We start from the raw sequence: 18,893 nt of genomic DNA on the forward strand, positions 1-18,893 counted from the left end.
TTGCGTCTTCCATGACAAATCATTTTGGTCTGAGTGTCCAAATAAAAGGATAAGAGACATTGGAACTGCTTCAATTGATACAGAACATTGAATGCTTGTAATCAAGGTTGAAAGTGTCAATGTGGCAAAGAGCTCTGGAAAAGCTCTGGAAAGGCAATTTTAAGCGATGAATCAGAATAAGGAGGGGAAATGCTAAGATATAAAACACTAGGATATGGTGGAATAATTATGATAAGCATGGAAATTTATATAACCTATAGAATTGCTCAGTTGTGAATACACATAAGATGCGCAAGCTTTTAATATATTGCAATGGAACAGTGTGTTAGAATTTATGTGTGTAGAGATTGATCTGCATTCATATCAATGTCAGAGTGAAAGAATTAATTTTGTAACTGCTGGATGATTGCAATTAGTTGATTCTTTGGTGAAATAATTGCATGGTTGAGATTGATTCTTTGCACTGATTGGACCATTTTCATGGCCATCTTGTTTTGTGTTGATTTGGTTTGGTTGGCCTGGATTTTGTTAAATCTAGTCACATCATTTGGATGAATTTTTGGGTTAAATCATTTGTATGGTTGAGATTAATGCGTTGATCATAGGAGATCATTGTGATGGCCCAAATTTTTGGTTAATATGGTACATCATTTGTATGGTTGGAATTAGTTGACTAATTTTAGGATGCCATTTTGGTGTTCTAGATATTAGGTGCTCTTTGGTACCTTGTTTTTATGAACTTTGATGCTTTACATGAATGGCTGAGACTAGTTGAAATCTTGATATGGTGCTTGGATGACCCAATTCTTTTCGCTTAGAAGACCATTTTGATAGTTTTTTTTTTATTTTTATTTTGGTACACCTTTTTATAGCTTGAATTTGTTGAATCTAGGTACATCATTTGGATGGTTGAGCTAAATGCATTGATCTTAAGTAGGGCCCAGATCTTTGGGATAATTTGGCACTTCATTTATTATACCACTTTCATAGCATAGATTACTGAAACCATTGGCATCACTTGGGTTTTCAAAATTAACGTATTGAGTTCAAGGGTTCAGATCTTTTGTTAGGAATTATGATCATTGACCAGAAATATCTCATCCAATAGTAATCATGGAATGAGCCGAGCATATAGGCTGGGCTTGAGTCGGGCCTGGCCAGGTTAGAAATGATCACCCCGATCCAGTAATATCGAATGGGTAAAAAGTAAAATTCTCATTTAAAGCGAGAAAAGGAAGTTTTAAGGCGTTAGAAATGCCTAATGAACAAGGTGCCAACTGGCTCGTTGTTAAGATCAAATCCTGCCTTCACCAAGGTCTGGGAGGATTATGGATTTGGGTTTATGAACTATTCCCATGAATTTAACATATATGTATGGAAGATATTTCCTATGTGACTGGATTCTATGTGAGCAGAAATTTTGCTTACAGGAGATCCGGGCTTGTGCACATGGGTGTATTCTATTTACTCCTCGGTTGGAAGGGGTTCTTTGTCATGAAATTAAAGTACAGGGGACCAAATGTTGTCAAAAATGATGAAGAGGGCTGCGTGGCAGGTCCTTTTATATTTATATATATATATATGCCATGTATGTTATAATATATTTTACATAATATATACATTTATATTGTAATTTTGATTATGAAGTTGGATTAAATTTTTAAATTTTTAATATATAAATATATTAATTCGTATGGGTCGGCCCAGACATCTATTATCAGGCCTGGGGTGCGGGCCCAGCTGAACCTGGGCAAGCCTCAAGGCCATGATAAATTTTGAAACTTCAAAATATTTCGAAGTGTTGTTTCGTTCATTTGAATCGAACCGCATGCTTACCTATACTTCGAACCTTCAAAGGACTCGAAATTGCATTATGCTTTTATTTGCTCTGTTCCAAATACTATTCATTCTTCGGCAGGATAAATTTAACGGTAATGGTACTGCCAAGTCTACCATCACTCACCCCATTCGTTTATTCAAATGCTTGGTTGATTGATAAAACATGCGGGTGTGAGTGACCAATTTACTTTTCATCCCGTCAGCATTAGCAAACACTGATATCAATTATGTTCCATTTCCGGTAAGATTTACCAAATTCATAAATGGCAGGTAATGCAATTTTCAAAATTTTATTTTTTAAAGTGACGTGAGAACAAGGCTCTGGGGCCTGAGCCTAGTGTCACTTTGGTCCCCTAACTTTAAAACACGATAATTCAGTATCCAAACTTTCAAAACATACTAATCTAGTATACCGTTAACCAGCCTATTAACGAGTTCAGTCTGTACCCCACAAGGGGGTGCCCCACAACGTCCCACAAAACATCCCTATCGTGCATTGGAAACATCTCCCGATGATGATATCATCGATTGTGGTCTATCATCAGGAGATGTTCCAAATACACAGTGGGGATGTACTATGGGACGTTGTGGGGCACCCCCTTGTGGGGCGCAGATCTGAACTCCCTGCTAACTAGCCATTAAATGACATTTAAAAAGATAGAAATGCCCTTCCAATGTTATCTAATTCTTTTTATCAACCATCCAAACCTTGACAAAAAATGAACAGTCTCAAATCTTTGCCTCTTCTATCAAGAAAGTTAGGGTCACATCTCAATGGGCATTCTGGTGACCCCTTGAATAGAAGAGGCAAAAATTTGAAACTTCATTTTGATGGTTGATAAAGAGAATTAGATTACAATCAAAGGGCATTTGTGTTTTTTTCAAATGCCTTAATGGCTGGTTAACGTAAGGCACTGGATTGGCATGTTTTAAAAATTTGGGTACTGAATTGTGCATTTTAAAGTAGCACTAGGCCCAAAGTACAGGGTACTAATCAGGAATTTTCCCTTTTTTAAATTATAATTTTCAGTCTGAAATCCACGCGAGTATTAACAAGATAGTAGTTCAAATTGTCATTATCTCCCCAACTCTTAATATTTTCATGTTTCGGAGACCTTCAATATCCGTACAATACACACGACACAATGTGATACATACCACCTTTAAGTTGTACATGGATGAGAGACAGAGAGAGATTCAGCAGCAGTTTAATTCCACAACCAGAAATGACACCTCTCAATACTCAAAATTGATTGAATTTTTCCATATATTTACGACTTCAAATCATCAAAGTGCAGTTTACACAATAGGATTTATTATTGATTTAACAAGATGGTACAATGCGGAGGCTCATCATTTGGATACAAAAACATTGTGCCTTCCTTATATGGTGTCATTGCCATAATCCTGCAAATTGATAAAAGACTCCACAAGCCTACCCTTTAATAACAATATTATTAGTAACAACCTTGGTTTTTGTAGAAATGGCCTATCGACCAAACTGGGAATTGTGTCCACCTGATATTTGACATGCTGCCATAACCAAATAACACACCTAAAAATCACCAAGATGATTATGAGAAGTCAGATAATACTGGGATTAAGTTCTTTCCTTTCTATTTCATTTAATTTTCGCCCTTCTGAGTTGTACATTTCTACAAAAAATGTTAGTCTGATTAGGAAAATCTAAGTTAAACTTAAGCATTCAAATTATTATTATAGTGCATCTTATAAAAGATTTTCAAAGTGGCGCTACAAGGTGAAAACTATGCGCTGAGTTTTTGCTGCATTATGAATCCCTAGGCAGAAAAAATATCCAAGTCCCAACATTGACAATCAATCAATTATTAGCAAACACTGAAAACAAGTTTTTGTTTGCTTTTTTAAGTAAGTTGAGTGCAAATCATAGAAGATGACAGAATGAAACGGATGTAATTTTTTTGAGAGAATAAAGAGGATCTTTGCATTGTTTGCTATTACCTCAGAGGATTGTACAGTAGACCTTTACATGTTGCCTTACAACATCATGAACGTGACAAAACCCCTTTTGAGCTGTGGAAATCAAATTCAAAAGAATGATTAGAATCCACTACCATCATGAGGTTCAGTCTTTTTTACTTTACATTCAAAATGGATTGAACAAGTATACATAGTTAAATGCATGCTTGCTTTTCTTATAAGTGATGCATTCTTGCTTTCCTTCTTTTCTTTTTCTTCTTAAACAGGAATGTGAAAAACAATAATTAAATTAAGAGTACGGGAGGAAAGAAAATATTGAAATTTAAGTTTGTCAAGAACTGGTCTTAAGATGATTATATAGATGTGGAGTAGAGAGAGGATTTTGTAAAAGATGCACTGGGCTGCTATACCAAAGCATTTAGGTGAAGACTGTTGCAAGCTATTGTTAGTTTCTTACATCCAAGGCCATCGACACAAGAATGCTCTCTCTCTCTTAATCAAGTCTTCTTTTATTTTATTACCAAAAATATAGATATGACATCTAGTCTTTTTTTTCTTTTAATAACTGATATGGCATGAGAGTGGACTAGGGATTGGAAAATTGAAAGAGAAAACTCTTGCACTGTTGGGGAGATGGCTATGGATCCCACAAGCAAATTGAGGCTATGGATCCCAGAGAAAACTCTGGCACCGTTGGGAAGATGGCTATGTCTCACAAAAGAATTGACACACTATCACTATGGATTATGTTATTAGAGCATGTGGATTGCACATTAATGGTTAAGATTCTGGGTCTCCTAGAAACGCCAACTCGAAAAGTCCTCAGAAGGACGTCATGTCATTGTTGCCTACCTTCTCTCAATATGTTAGATATGACTCAATATTGAGTACAAAGGTAAAGTTCTGGGGAGATATTTGGTGGGGTGAGAGTCCACTGAATCAAAAGTTTCCTAGAATTTTCAATCTCTCCATGTTCAAAAGTAACAAATGCATTTTCGAACTAGTGTCCTCTTATGGAGTGGAAGAACCAATCTTATGAGATTTGGGACTAAGAAGGGGGTTTTGATGGAATCTAAAATTGAAGAGTTCATCAATTTCTTGAGTATTTAAAAAATATATCTTTGAATCAACATGGGGTAGACGACAGGGTGTGAGTCCTTAATTCAATTCTCTTAGTCTTCCTTCTTTAGGTCATGCAGCAAGGCTAGGGCTAGAATAAACAGGCACAAACTAGAAAGAGAGAGTCTAAAGAGGAGAAAGAGTAGAAAAAGAGAAAAGAGAAGGAAATCCCAAAGAATCACTCCAAGGGTCCTAGAACTACTCTAGGGTTTGTAGGAATACTCCATACAGCAAACTTGCAAATGAGCTCTCAAGAAATCTTCATTCATTAGCTTCTGAAGGAAGAGAATGCATCTATTTATAGACTATAGAGTGGCTTGTGTGGCTCAGAATACTGTTCACCATAATTATAAAAATAGCACTCCTTGTCTTGTATATCAATAAACACAATAACTTTCTACCTACTAATGAAAATAAACTAAAACTTGAAAGATATACTAAACTAGAAGAACAAGATGCGATGGACCAAGCCCACATGAGATCGGACAAAATGAAGAAAGTACCCTTACTATCCAAAAAATATAGAAATACATAAAATTTCAGAAAATTCCAAATTTGACTCTTCAGCTCCTGCATCATTCTCCCTTGGTTCAGGGAAAAAAAAAAAAAACCCATCCTCAACTTTTGAAGAACTTGAGAAAGAAAAGATTCTAAGAGGCTTGACTGTTGGAAAAAAGGGTATTTATTGCTGGGAGGCGGAATCACTTCAATCCGATCAACCCTAGCTAAGCCAATCTATTACTTTTCAGTCCTTAAGGCACCGGCCTGTGTGTGCAGGAAGATTGAGAAGTTGATGAGAGATTTTTTGTGGGAACCGGGGAAAGGTAAAAGGGATCATAGAGTTAGGTGGGAAGTGGTTAGCAGAAGTAAGGAGGAAGGTGGGCTAGGCTTAGGGTGTTTACATAGAAGAAACCAAGCATTGTTAGGGAAGTGGCTTTGGAGACTGCCTCAAGAGAGAGAAGCTTTGGACAAGGGTATACATGGGCTCTCAGCTGATGGATGGGATGGTGGAGCACTAAATTGAGCAACTTGTGCCTCTCCTTGGAAGGCCATCAGTGGTATCTTACCTTCCTTCCTTTCTTTGGTTATGTTAAAGTGTGCCAAATAGGGGTAGTTTAGTCTTCTTATGCTTGCTAAGTAGCTTGCTTATGTGGTAGTGTTATTAGAGTCACTCTGCTAAGTAAAGGCATTTTTGTCTTTGTAAAGATCATTAGAATCTAATGAAGATTAAGGGGGTCGACAGTAGGGGTAATCCAACAGATTTCGACAGACCCTTATTTTCTTTCTTCTTCCTCTTCTCCTTCCTTCTCTTCCTGGTTCGGACTACTGTAGCAGCATTCGAAACATGGTATCAGAGCCATGCTCCTGACCTACTTCAGTTGGTAAAGCACCTCAGCAGTGTTCGTGACTCTCCTCCTTCGTTTCTAGTCAGTCTATGGAGAGAACTGGTTCGCCCTAAGTCTGAAACATCCCAGGTCGTCTCTCTCTGCTGTGCATAACCTTCATCAAGAAAAGTGACTTCAGCAGTGAATGGTTGGTTGATATTCTCAAAGGAAGGTCGGTTATCTCTTCTTCTTGTGTTACTGATATTTTTGGGTAGAAACCCTACAAGAATCTACTAGTATCGATCAGAACCTAGAGAACTAGGTTCATTGTTTCCCTAGAAAGGGCTGTGTGTGCAGTAGCCGAATGGTGTAGAGGCTGCTGTGAGTTGCTGAGTGGTGTTAGGGCTGTTGTGAGTGGCCGAGTGGTGTAAGGTGTAATGCTGTGACCTAGCTGAGTTTTTTTGTGGGTGTGTAGTGCCCTCTTAAAACTGTTAAACTAGTCTGAACTGGGTGTAACAGGTTTAACTATGTTGTGGTGCTTATGTTGCACAATCCCTATTGAGTGGATGTAAGAGGGCTTACATGTGATTAGTGAGTGTTAAATTGATGCCTATGTGGTCAGTGGTGTTGTGAAATCAGCAGTAGTGTGAATAAGAACAGGGTGTGTGTATCCACTGTTGTGTTTAGGAGTTGCTATAGGTGCTGGAATATCAATTTTTTTTTTTGGATAACAGTCAGCTTGTTGCTGAGAATTCAGGTTAAAGGCAATTGTGAAAGAGTTCAATGGCAGCAATGGGAGATGGGTATAATGATCAGAAACCTAGTGTGGTGGTTTCCTTTGACTACCTAAGTGTACAGATGACCTCATTAAACTGAATGGGGAGAACTATGTTCCATGGGCTAAATCTGTTGAAGTTTTTCTTAAGGCAAAGAGGAAAGTGAAGCACATAAAAGATGAAACACCATCGGCCGACTACCCAGGGTTTGATGATTGGAAACAAGAAGATGCTCAAATCAAGACTTGGCTATAGAACAGTATGGAACCCAAAATCAGTGCCAACTTCATGTTCCTTGATACAGCTAAGGATATATGAGAACATGCTAAGAAGTTGTATTCTGGACAAGATAATACAACAAGAGTATATCAGCTTTATCAGGAGTACTTTGATTGGCAACAAGGAAACAAAACGCTAGAAGAGTACTATGCCTGGATGAAGAATATAAGGAATGAACTCGATGTCTATCATCCCCTCACTCCAGATATTAAAGTTCAGCAACAGCAAAGGGAACAACTAGATGTTACAAGATTCTTGGTGGGGCTGAAATCAAAATATGAACCAGTTAGAGCCCAAATATTAGGGAGCTCCACCCTTTCTACACTTGAGGAAGTATTCTCACGGCTTCGCAGAATTTCTTTGGACAGACAAAGAATCCCACTCAGTCTGATAGGTCAGCACTTGTGACAGCTAGAGGAGGTGGACACAGTACAAGAGGGGGAGAACATGCCTCCCGTGGTGGCCGTGGCAGCTCCATGATTGGTCGGGGTGGTCGTGACTCAGGGGGAGGCCATGGCAGAGAGAAGAATAACTCTGCAAGGAAGTGTACTCATTGTGGTAGGGAATGGCACACAGTGAATTTCTGTTATGACCTACATGGCCCTCCCTGGCAGTTATGTATGATTGGCCTCTCTTTCAACTTGACATAAAGAATGCCTTCCTCCATGGTGATCTGGTGGAGGAGGTATATATGGAGCAACCACCTGGGTTTGTTGCTCAAGGGGAGGATGGTAAGGTGTGCAAACTGAATAAGGCAATTTATGGGTTTAAGCAATCTCCACGTGCTTGGTTTGGGAAGTTCAGTGAAGTGGTGAAGAGTTTGGAATGAAGCAATGCCAGGTTGATCACTCAGTGTTCAGCTATGACTCAGAAGCTGGGAAGATTTTATTAGTGGTCTATGTGGATGATATAGTCATTACTGGTAGTGATAAATTGTGCAGAAAATTGGGTATTTCTGCACAATCATTTTCAAACAAAAGACCTTGGAACATTAAAGTATTTCTTGGGAATAGAAGTTGCCAGGTCAAAGCAAGGTGTAAATCTGTGCCAGAGGAAATATGTTCTCGATCTATTGGAAGAAACAGGATTGTTAGGTGCAAAACTAGCCGAGACCCCTATGGAACCAAATGTTAAGTTGAGTAGTGATATAGGAGAAGTATTTGAAGATCCTGGAAGGTATAGACAACTAGTGGGAAAGCTGAACTATCTGACTATCACGAGACCCGACATCTCCTTTGCAGTCAGTGTGGTGAGCCAATTCATGCAGAACCCTCGTATACCTCACTGGGATGCAGTCCTTAGAATTGTGAGGTATCTGAAAGGAGCTCCAGGCCGCAGGCTATTGTATAGATCAGGAGGAAAACTTGAAGTAGTTGGGTATACAGATGGCTGGGAGGCTCAGTGAATGACAGAAGATCTACTACAGGCTATTGCACATTTCTTGGAGGAAATCTTGTGACATGGAAGAGTAAAAAGCAGGCGGTTGTGGCCAGAAGCAGTGCTGAAGCCAAGTATAGGGCCATGACGCACACTACCTGTGAATTAGTGTGGTTGAGGAATCTCCTACAAGGAATTGGATTTCACATGGATAAACCTATGAGATTGTACTATGACAACCAAGTTGCACTCCGTATCTCATCCAACCCTGTATTTCATGAGAGAACAAAGCACATAGAGGTTGATTGCCACTTTGTGAGGGAGAAGGTCCTTGCTGAAGAGATAAATACAAAACATTTGGGCTCTAATGACCAGTGGGCAGATTTGTTTACAAAAGCTCTAAGCTCAGGGAAAGTGAACTATCTATGTAATAAGCTGGGATTATATGACATATATTCTCCAGCTTGAGGGGAAGTGTTAAAGTGTGCCGAATAGGGGTAGTTTAGTCTTCTTATGCTTGTTAAGTAGCTTGCTTATGTGGTAGTGTTATTAGAGTCACTACCCCACACTTAAGTAAGGGCATTTTTGTCTTTGTAAAGATCATTAGAATCTAATGAAGATTAAGGGGGTCGACAGTAGGGGTAATCCAACAGATTTCAACAGACCCTTATTTTCTTTCTTCTTCTCTTCTCCTTCCTCTTCTCCTTCCTTCTCTTCCTGGTTTGGACTACTGTAGCAGCATTCGAAACAAGTTAAGTATGATCTGTGTAGTGGGGACCAAATTAAATTCTGGGAACATGCGTGGCTGGGTTCCTCCCCTTTAAAAGATCAATTCCTGTCTCTTTTTGCTCTTAGACGCTTCAAAGACAAGTCAGTTTCTAATTTCCTTGTTCCTTCTAGCTCTGCTAATGGCATTGGTTGGGTTGGAATCTGGGTTTCCGTAGAGGTTTAAGGGATTCAGAAACTCCTCATGTCTCTAACCTGTTACAACTATTAGAAGATGTTTTCCTGGATCCTTCCAAACCTGATGGCTGAATTTAGACTTGTTCCCCCTCCGGTTCCTTTACTTGTGCTTCATTTTTCCAAGCCTTGTCTAATTCCGATTTGTCTTCACAACCTCTCCCAATTAAAGAGGTTTGGTGTAAAGCCTATTCCACCCAAGTTTAGTGCTTTTTGTTGGGAAGTCATTCATGGAAAGATCAATACATGTGATTTACTTCAAAAGAAGAGACCACAGTGGTGTTTATTCCCCCCCAAATGCTTTTTGTCTTAGGCCCAATGGTGAGAACGGTTATCACCTGCTAATTTCTTGTTCTTTTACTACTTGTATTTGGGAATGGTTTCTCTCTTTATTTGGGTGTAGGTGGACTCCTCCAAATAACATTCAAGCCTATTTGCATCATCATTCTTTGAATACCAAACACAAGGGGTAGGATCATGTGGAAATGTGTAAGGGTGACGGTTGTTTGGTCTGTATGGGAAGAAAGGAATGCAAGATTGTTTCAGGACAAGGAAAAATCCAAGGAGGCTATAATTGAAACTGTCTTGTTCAGAACGGTACATTGGTTCAAATCCATGGATAAATTCTTTAATGTACCTATGGACGATCTTCTTAGGATCTGGAAGGCAGTGGCTGAATCACCACCTCGTAGATCAGTAATTAATCCAATATGGTGCCCACCGGATAAGGGATTCATGAAACTCAACTTTGATGGAAGTTGTATGGGTAATCCAGGGCCTTCAGGCATGGGAGGTGTGTTCAGAGATGACAAAGGTAATGTTACGGAACTTTATTCAAGACCAGTTGGGGAAGGAGACCCCCTTAGAGCAGAGGTGCTAGCTGTGATGGAAGGAATACAAAGAGCAAGTATGTTAAACATCAGAAAATTAGTTATTGAAGGAGATTCCAAACTGGTGGTGAGCTGGTTGGGATGCAATGATCAGAGGATGTGGATTTTCGACTCTCTAAAAAAGAAGTTCAAATGGTTAACAAAAGATATGGAAGTAAAGGTCCAATGGATTAAGTAGTCCAGTAACTCTATGGGAGATGGTTTAGCCAAGCAAGGGGTGGAGAGGGAGACACAAGCCTGTGTCTCTCAATGTCTGTGTGTATATTGTACCTCTTGCATCTATCTTTTTAATCTTTTATAAATTCTTTTGTTATTGATCAAAAAATAAAGTTGATCTACCTCAATGACAAAAGGAGTAAGAGTTCCCAATAGCTACTTCAACACACTTGGATTGTAGAGTCCCTCAATGGATCTTGATTTGAAAGCAATGTCTATCTGAAACAGTGAAACACTGCTTCGCATGAACTTTTTTTTTAAACTGTGGTGAATCTTCCCTTTACTTATCACTATGAACTTTCATATCCAAAATCTCAACTGCAGCATTCGAAGCTTTTCCTTCAATCTCTAGTTTAGGAACCACCACACCTCTATGCATCTAATACCCTTGATTCTTCAGCAAACTCTTGGACTTCTTCCATTATTGATGTTGGTGGAACTGCTGCAATGTTTGCTTGTAATTTTTTAATTGGTTCCAATTGAACTTGTAAGGTAAAGTCATGACTTACATCCTTACTAAGATCTACTACAACCAACACATTTTAACATTTGTATATTGCACCTGAATTTCTTCAACTTGCTCCACTCTATCGCTTCCTGAGCATTAACCTCAAGCTCCATCAACAATTCCCATCTTTTCTTAGCCTACATCCTCTTTATCTTCAATACTACAACTTTGATAGGTTTAAATTCTATTCTTTAGCTTCATTTACAACTTCAGCTCTAGGATAGGCATCAACATGCAAGGAATCACCTTCTCTATCTTCAACTTCGTACCTTCTCATTGGCTTCAAACTCTTTGTTGTAACCTGCTGATTCTTCTCTATCTTGAGAGCCAATTCAAAAGCATGGTCTAAGTCATAAATTTGAACTGCACTTTTTGGCTTCAAACTCATTGGCTTCAAACTCTTTCTTGATATCATCCCTTAGCCCATTCATGAAACAAGCTAACGTGTCCCTCACACTTTTTGTAATGTCACATCTAATATATAATTCATCACATGCAAATATTGACTATAGATAGCATACCTTGCTTGAGATTAGTCAATTCCATATATAGATCATCCTAAATGTATTATGGAACGTACTTTTCTAGCAAACACCTCTTCATCTCTGCCCATTTGTAATAGGATATTCACCTCTGTTTAGGGGTGAGCAATATTCGGTTAAAACCGAAAAACCAAACCAAAAATTTCGGTTTTGATTTTTTTGGTTTTTGGTTAAATCGGTTCAGTTAATTCGGTTTTGGCTAATTCGGTTTTCGGTTTCAGTTTTTAGAATTAGAATTTCGGCTAACCAAACTTTTTATTATTATATGTAATATATAATATATTTACATATTAATATATAATATATTATATATTTGAATATTTATATATTAATATATAATATACTGAAATTTGATTTCACAATATATTTATAATATATAATATATATTATATGTTATAATATATATAATAGAGTATATATTATTAAAATTTGGTTTTAACTGAAATTTAGTTTGGTTTTTAAAAATTCGGTTTATTCGGTTCAGTTTTTTAACCGAATAAACCGAATGCTCACCCCTGCCTCTGTTTTCTAATCATTGCTAAAGGTCCACCATACTTTAGCATGACTCGTGAGCTTCAAGCAGGCAAACCTAAACCTTCAAGCAGGCAGTATAGAAACAATAGATTTCCAAGGGGATGGCAAAGATGCTCTTTTTAGGCCTACATCAAAACAATTGCGACCAAAAATTAGAGGACTTATGATTCCTTTCCAAAAGCAGACTTAAATATCTAATTGACCATTGCTCCATCAAGCAACCCAATATATCTCATTATGATATTGCCCTAGAGATTTACCCTATTAGGCAGTTCTCCCAATTTCACCTTTAAATTTTTTAGATTCTCTTGAAACATTTCACCAACAGATGAAGGTATACCAGATCATCTTCACCCTTATCTAGGCAGAAAAAGATTATGCCATCAGAAAATAGCAAATAAGGGTAGACTATTTATTCCCTACCAACCAACCCTTCACCCTTCTATAAGATCTAAGCTATCTGCCCTCATTACTAATCTGCTGAAGACAACTACCATGATGGTGAATAAAAATGGGGATAATGGATCCCCCTGCCTAGTGCCTCTTCACACTGGAAATAAATCCTTTTCACTCCCATTCACCATCGTGGAATAACAACATGATTGAATTTAGGAGTAACATCCATTATAATTGCTGATATAAAAAATTAAAAATAAAGAAGGTAAAAATAGAAGTGCATATCCTTGTAAACCTTTAAATACTAAACCAGATATACAAAAGAATTGCCAAATTTTGATTAAGATGCAAATGAAATTAATGAAAATTCAAACGAAGACCCATCATACAGACCTTGGAATAGTCCCATGACGGCGTGGATCATACTCTGTTGCTTGTCGAAGAGCTCTTGCAAAAGCCTTAAATGTTGCCTCAACAATATGGTGAGAATTTTTTCCAGCAAGCTGCACCAAGGAAAGGTGAATTCTTTCAAAGTTTGTTTGGGAATAAAGGAAATTTTTTAACACTTGAACGAAAACTAGGACTGAACCAAATGATGCAATGCTTAAAGATGGAAATTATCTATGCATATAAGTAGTGTTTAGAAGCCAACCCTGGCAAGACTCATTTTGTGGGGCGTAACTCATCTGAAAGGCAGACACCATGTGAAGTAAAACAAAAATGCCTTCTTCAATGGAACCTAATCTAGCTTTACATAAGGAATGCCTTCTTGAATGGGGATCTCAAAGAAGAGGTGTATATGGCCCAGCTTCCTAGTTTTCATACAGGAGCAGTAAAACAAGTGTTACCACCTAAAAAAATCTGTGTATGGGCGGAAGTAGTCACCCATGACTTAGTTCAATAGGTTCAATAAGGTTGTACAACAAGTCAACCATACTTTGTTATTGAGACCAAGTGGAAAAATTGATTGTATATGTTGATGGCATCGTTATCACCACGAACTAATTGTCTAAAATATGAGTGTTGATGGAATTCTTGAGATCTTATTTCGACATCAAAGATCTAGGTCCTCTAAAATACTTTCTAAGGATTAATGTTGCCAAGTCTAGCAAAGGTATCTTCATTTCCTAAAGAAAGTGCATTCTAAATCTTTTCCAAGACACAAGAAAATTGAGAATCAAACCATACAATACCTGAATCGGGCCTATTTGTAGACTTGGAGTGAGAAGATGCTTCGTGATGTTAGGTATTGCATGGACCCAGAACTACATATATTGTTGCAGCTGAATAGATACTTAGATACTTGAAGAAACATCCTAAGAGAGGTATTCTCTTTGTCAGGTGAAAGTGGCTTATACAGATGTTGGATTGGCCATATTTGTGGATGATAGGTGATCCACTATAGATTATTATACCTTTGTTGGAGGTAACCTAGTGACCTGGAGTAAGAAGCAGACTATTGTGGCCAGGTCAAATGAGTAAAAATAAACTTTTATTGATTGAAAAGGAAAAAGTGATTACAACCAGATATCGCTGCTAAGCAATGTTTTAAAAGTGCAAGGCACAAAAAAGGCACAGGGGTCAATTTGCGCCTAAGGCGCAAGGTGCAAGGCGAGGCGTGCGCCTTTTTAAGCAAGGCACAAAAATTTAAAAAGAAAAAGCTAAAAATAAAAAAAATGTCAACAAATTCAAGAAAATGCAAAAAAAAAGCAAAAAATTATAAAACATAATATTAATAAAAATATAAACTTAAATTTTAAATGTATTAAAAAACCTATTATTTAAAATTAAAATATATAAACATAATATGTAAAGCATATTCATATGAGAAATTAAAAATGAAATCAAACATTTAAAACATTTTCTACAATATAAAACCAACAATCTCTTTTTTCTCAATTACATTACTTCAAGTAGCTAATGTGACATATTACATTCCTAATTCTACGAGTCGCCTATGTGCCACGCCCCTCGAAGCAAGCCCAAACAAGTCCATGTTAGAGGTCTTAAATTCTTAGTTTTCACACAAAAAATAATGATTTCACCAGAGCTTCAAGAACCCCCTATTTGGTAATGATGTCCATTCATTCGTCATAATAAAGTATCTTCTTAAAAAGCAATTAAAGCTATAAAATCATTATTTTTTGTGTGAAAACTAAGAATTTAAGACCCTAACATGGACTTGTTTGGGCTGGCCTCAAGGGGCATGGCACGGTGGTCCGGGGGTGGAGCCCCCAGCCCAGCTGCTAGACTCAAAAAAAAAAAATGCATCAAATTTTCAAAAAGAGCACGCCTGGGCTGAGGCGCAAAGCGCACTAGGCACACCAAGCATGCACCTTTTGAAAGGGTTGCGCCTAGGACCTGGGTGAGGCGCCTATCCTAGAATGCGCCTCGCCTGTGCGCCTAGGCATGCCTTTCAAATCACTGTTGCTAAGTTAACACCCAAAACCAGCTACAGAAGGACAACAAAGATACAATCAAACACAGTGAAAACAAAGATCCCCCTGCAAAAGCATCTAGTCTTCAGCTTCAAATGTCTCGTCAAACCTGTCGCCATCCTCATCCCAGACCTTTCCTCCTTCCCTTCTTCATTCTCTCTTCCCTTTTGCTCTTTTCAAATACTTCAAAAGCTCTTCTAGCAAACTCGTCACCTCCCTAGAAAAATAAACCTAAGCTCTTGCCAAATTTAACCTCCCTATCAACCAAGCTCTTAATCAGCACTTTATCCCTCTCCTCCTCCTAACTAGTTGAGACAAAGCAAAACAACTCTATCCAACTCGACCTCCCTCCCCTTCTTTATTCCCTAACCCTAGCCTAAACTCCAAATGTTCCCAAAATCTTATCTTATGTATCGATGCCCAGTGATTTAAAAGGTGCACCTAAGACACGCCTAGGCGCATAGGCAAGGCGCATTTTGGGGTATGCGCCTCACCCAGGTCCTAGGTGCACCCCTTTCAAAAGGTGCACAATGCGCCTTGCCCCTCAACCCAGGTGTGCGCCTTTTTAAAAATTCACTCACCAAAGCTCCGAGAACCCCTATTTGCTAATGTTGTTCACTCATTCATTGCAATAAAATATCTTCTAAAAAGGCAATGAAAGTTATAAAATCATTATTTTTTATGTGAGAAATAAGAATTTCAGACCCTAACATAGACTTGTTTGGGCTTGCCTCGAGGGGCATGGTACAAAGGCGACTCATAGAATCAAGAATGCAATATGCTTTATATCACATTAGCTACTTGAAGCAATGCAATTAAAGAAGAAATGATTTAAATATTTGCTTTTATTTTTAAATTTTCATTTGAAAACGCTTTACATGTTATGCTTATGTATTTTAATTTTATATTTTAAAACATTTATTTTAAATTTTAAGTTTATATTTTTTATTAATATTATGTTTATTATTCTTTTGAATTGTTTGCATTTTTTTTATTTTTGGCATTTTTTTGAATTTTCTGACTTTTTAACTTTTTTAGCTTTTTTTTTGTAATTTTGCGCCTTGCTTAAAAAAGCGCACGCCTCGCCTTGCGCCTTGCGCCTTAGGTGCAAATTATCCCTTGCGCTTTTAAAACATTGTTAATGCCAAATCATACTTCACATGATTAAGTAAAAGGAGAAGGATATCATGTATACATTTTCCAAGGTGCAATAGGGGTAGTTCTGTGCAGACAACCAGCATCCCATCCATTTCTTAACAGCCCATGAATACTAGCTACAACTTTCTGCCACAGTTTCTCATTTTCCTCAGGAAAGTGCCAAAGCCACTTGTTTAAGAGAACCAAGTTTTTCATACTCACAATGTCAATTCCCAAACCCCCTTCTCCTTCTTCTTGGTCACCTTCTCCCATCTCACCAAATGATCTTTCTTCCATTCTCTTGGTTCCCACAAAAGGTTCCTCATCAGTTTTTCAGTTCTTTTCACAACAACCTGAGCCATCCTAAAAAATTACATGAAGTAGACTGGGAAGTTTGCAAAAGTGGAATAATCAAAGTAAGTCTCCCACCCAAAGAGATATAATTCCTTTTCCACCTCGCTAATTCTTCTCAATTCATTCCACCACTGGAGTCCAAAAACTAACTGATCTAGGGTTATCGCCTAGAGGTAACCCTAAATATTTTAAAGGCCGACCCCCCACTCTCAACTCTCGAGTTAGGCATTCTCTCAAAAAAGTTAACAACCAGCTTCAAATTTTCAATCCCAACTCTGTTCCTTCGCTACTTTCTTAAACAGTTAACCATTTCAAGCCATACATCATTAGTCTTTTCATCCAAAATTCCATTTTCCTTTTGCTATAAGCTTGTCACTAATTTTTTTTTTTATTTCTCCTTTTTTTATCAGTAAGCATGAGTTTTATTTAAATTTCAGATTGGGAATAGTTTATACAACTTGGTGATGGGATTGATGATCCCATTTAAACACTCTTTTCTGTCCCTCATTACAAAGCAGCCCAAAATAGTTGTTGTCTCAATGCCCCTTGTTTTGCTAGATAATCAGCTAACCCATTTGCACTCCTTCGGACCCACTTAAATTCAGCCTCAACCTCTTTTGCAATCTTTACCACTTCCCTAATTGCATGTTTAAACTTGTCACTAAATTCTGCTAGTTTTTTCTCCTTTTAGGTTTGCCCACCTAATTCTTGGACACCTATTGTCCATTTTCTAATGCACACATCTACCACCATTAATCTAGGTTGTGGTTAACTTTTTCTTTGGAATAACTTTGCAATCCTTATGCATCATCCATTTTGTTCACCTAATAAGAATAAAAATCTATTTTACTTGTACTTGATCAACTTTTAAAAGTTATTTAATGCCCATCCTTCTTTTCAAAATGTGTTTACTATTGCCACATCATAACCTATTGCAAATTCTAGAGTTATCTCCCTCATTTCATTCCTCTCAACCCAAAACTAGATCCCTCATATGCACCATATCATATCCTACACTTCATTTCCCCACATGCCAATTCAGATCCCCTCCTATAAAAATCTTCTCTTTAATTAGAATTTCTTGGATTAATCATATCCTACACTTCATTTCTTGGACTAATTATATCCTTCTAAGTTATCCCAAATTGTCTTTTAATGTTTTCTTCTAAACCCATTTGAGGTACATAAACACTAATTATGTTAATGATTTCCTCACCTAAAATAAGTCTAATTAACATTGTTCTATGTCCAATCCTTTTAATACAATTTCTATCATTTACTTCTCCGCTATACCATAATCATTTCTCACCACAACCAAGTGTAGCTGTAATTCATCACTTCCAAGGAACGCCCTACCATGCCCTTGTCCATTTCTCACCACACTTGGGTTAAGGTGTAATGTGTTGCTTTCAAGGAACACCCTAACATGAGCATGAAAAGAGAATTCAGGATCCAGGACTATAGGAGTTTGGAAAAAGTTTTAATACCGGCTGCCAACCTAACACAACCCTTCTTTGTCAAAGCTTGGGACTGGTGGCATAAGACAAGCTCATGTAGGTGGAGTTGTAAAACCATCTATCATTAGATATCCTAATATAAATAAAAAGTGGACAACACCAAATCCATTGTGATTCACTCAAACTTTTTTCTTTTCATTTCTCTTATATTCACTCATCTTAACTCTTAACCATTAAATTGAACATTATTTTTCATGCTTCCCGACATAAATGCATGCAACAAGCAAAAAGGATGACAACAATAAACACCAACACAGCTTTATAAACCAAAAAAAAAAACATGTGATTTGGTCAAAACATGTGATTAGGGTGTAGGTACACATAACCAGGCTCTTGCATAAACCTAAAGGAACAAAGACAAGGCTGGGTGCTAAACATAGTTGTCAACGTGCCAAGACGAAACTAGGAGACAGGATTCATTTTCAGATTAACACATTAACTTAGTATGGAGCTAAAAGAGCATACAAGATGGAATTCTTTCGTTGATATATTCATGGGTCAAAGTATCGATACACCCCTATGTATCAGCACTTTGAACCACATGCCTTTTATTTTTTTAGTTTTTTTTCAAATTTCAGTTTTAAGACTGCTTATATATATATATATATATTATTTAATAAAAAAAGGGTTCCTGAAAACACCTGTAAACAGGTGTATCAGGCACCTAAAGATACGATACAATACGTCCAATACGGGGTGTATCATATTCATATTGTTACTTTGAACC

General features: G+C 37.6%; 1 protein-coding gene across 4 annotated transcripts in view; it reads right to left on the minus strand.

Moving 5' to 3' along the window:
* Positions 1-3,079: 3,079 nt before the first annotated feature.
* The window catches only part of LOC148862179 (imidazoleglycerol-phosphate dehydratase 1, chloroplastic-like), a 43,184-nt gene continuing 27,370 nt past the window's right edge, over positions 3,080-18,893 (minus strand). For 2 of the 4 annotated variants that reach the window (XM_088984282.1, XM_088984284.1), the window contains exons 7-9: positions 13,114-13,223; positions 3,820-3,891; positions 3,080-3,394 (exon numbers count right to left, since the gene is read on the minus strand). In XM_088984282.1, the coding sequence (XP_088840408.1) occupies positions 3,864-3,891; positions 13,114-13,223 (138 nt within the window). In that variant the 3' untranslated portion in view covers positions 3,080-3,394; positions 3,820-3,863. The remainder of the gene's footprint in view (positions 3,395-3,819; positions 3,892-13,113; positions 13,224-18,893) is intronic. The other 2 variants (XM_088984286.1, XM_088984283.1) reach the window with 1 other exon arrangement.

This window comes from Nelumbo lutea, chromosome 4 (genome assembly GCF_056320005.1).
Source record: "Nelumbo lutea isolate HS-2025 chromosome 4, American lotus-T2T, whole genome shotgun sequence".
Classification (NCBI taxonomy): Eukaryota; Viridiplantae; Streptophyta; class Magnoliopsida; order Proteales; family Nelumbonaceae; genus Nelumbo; species Nelumbo lutea.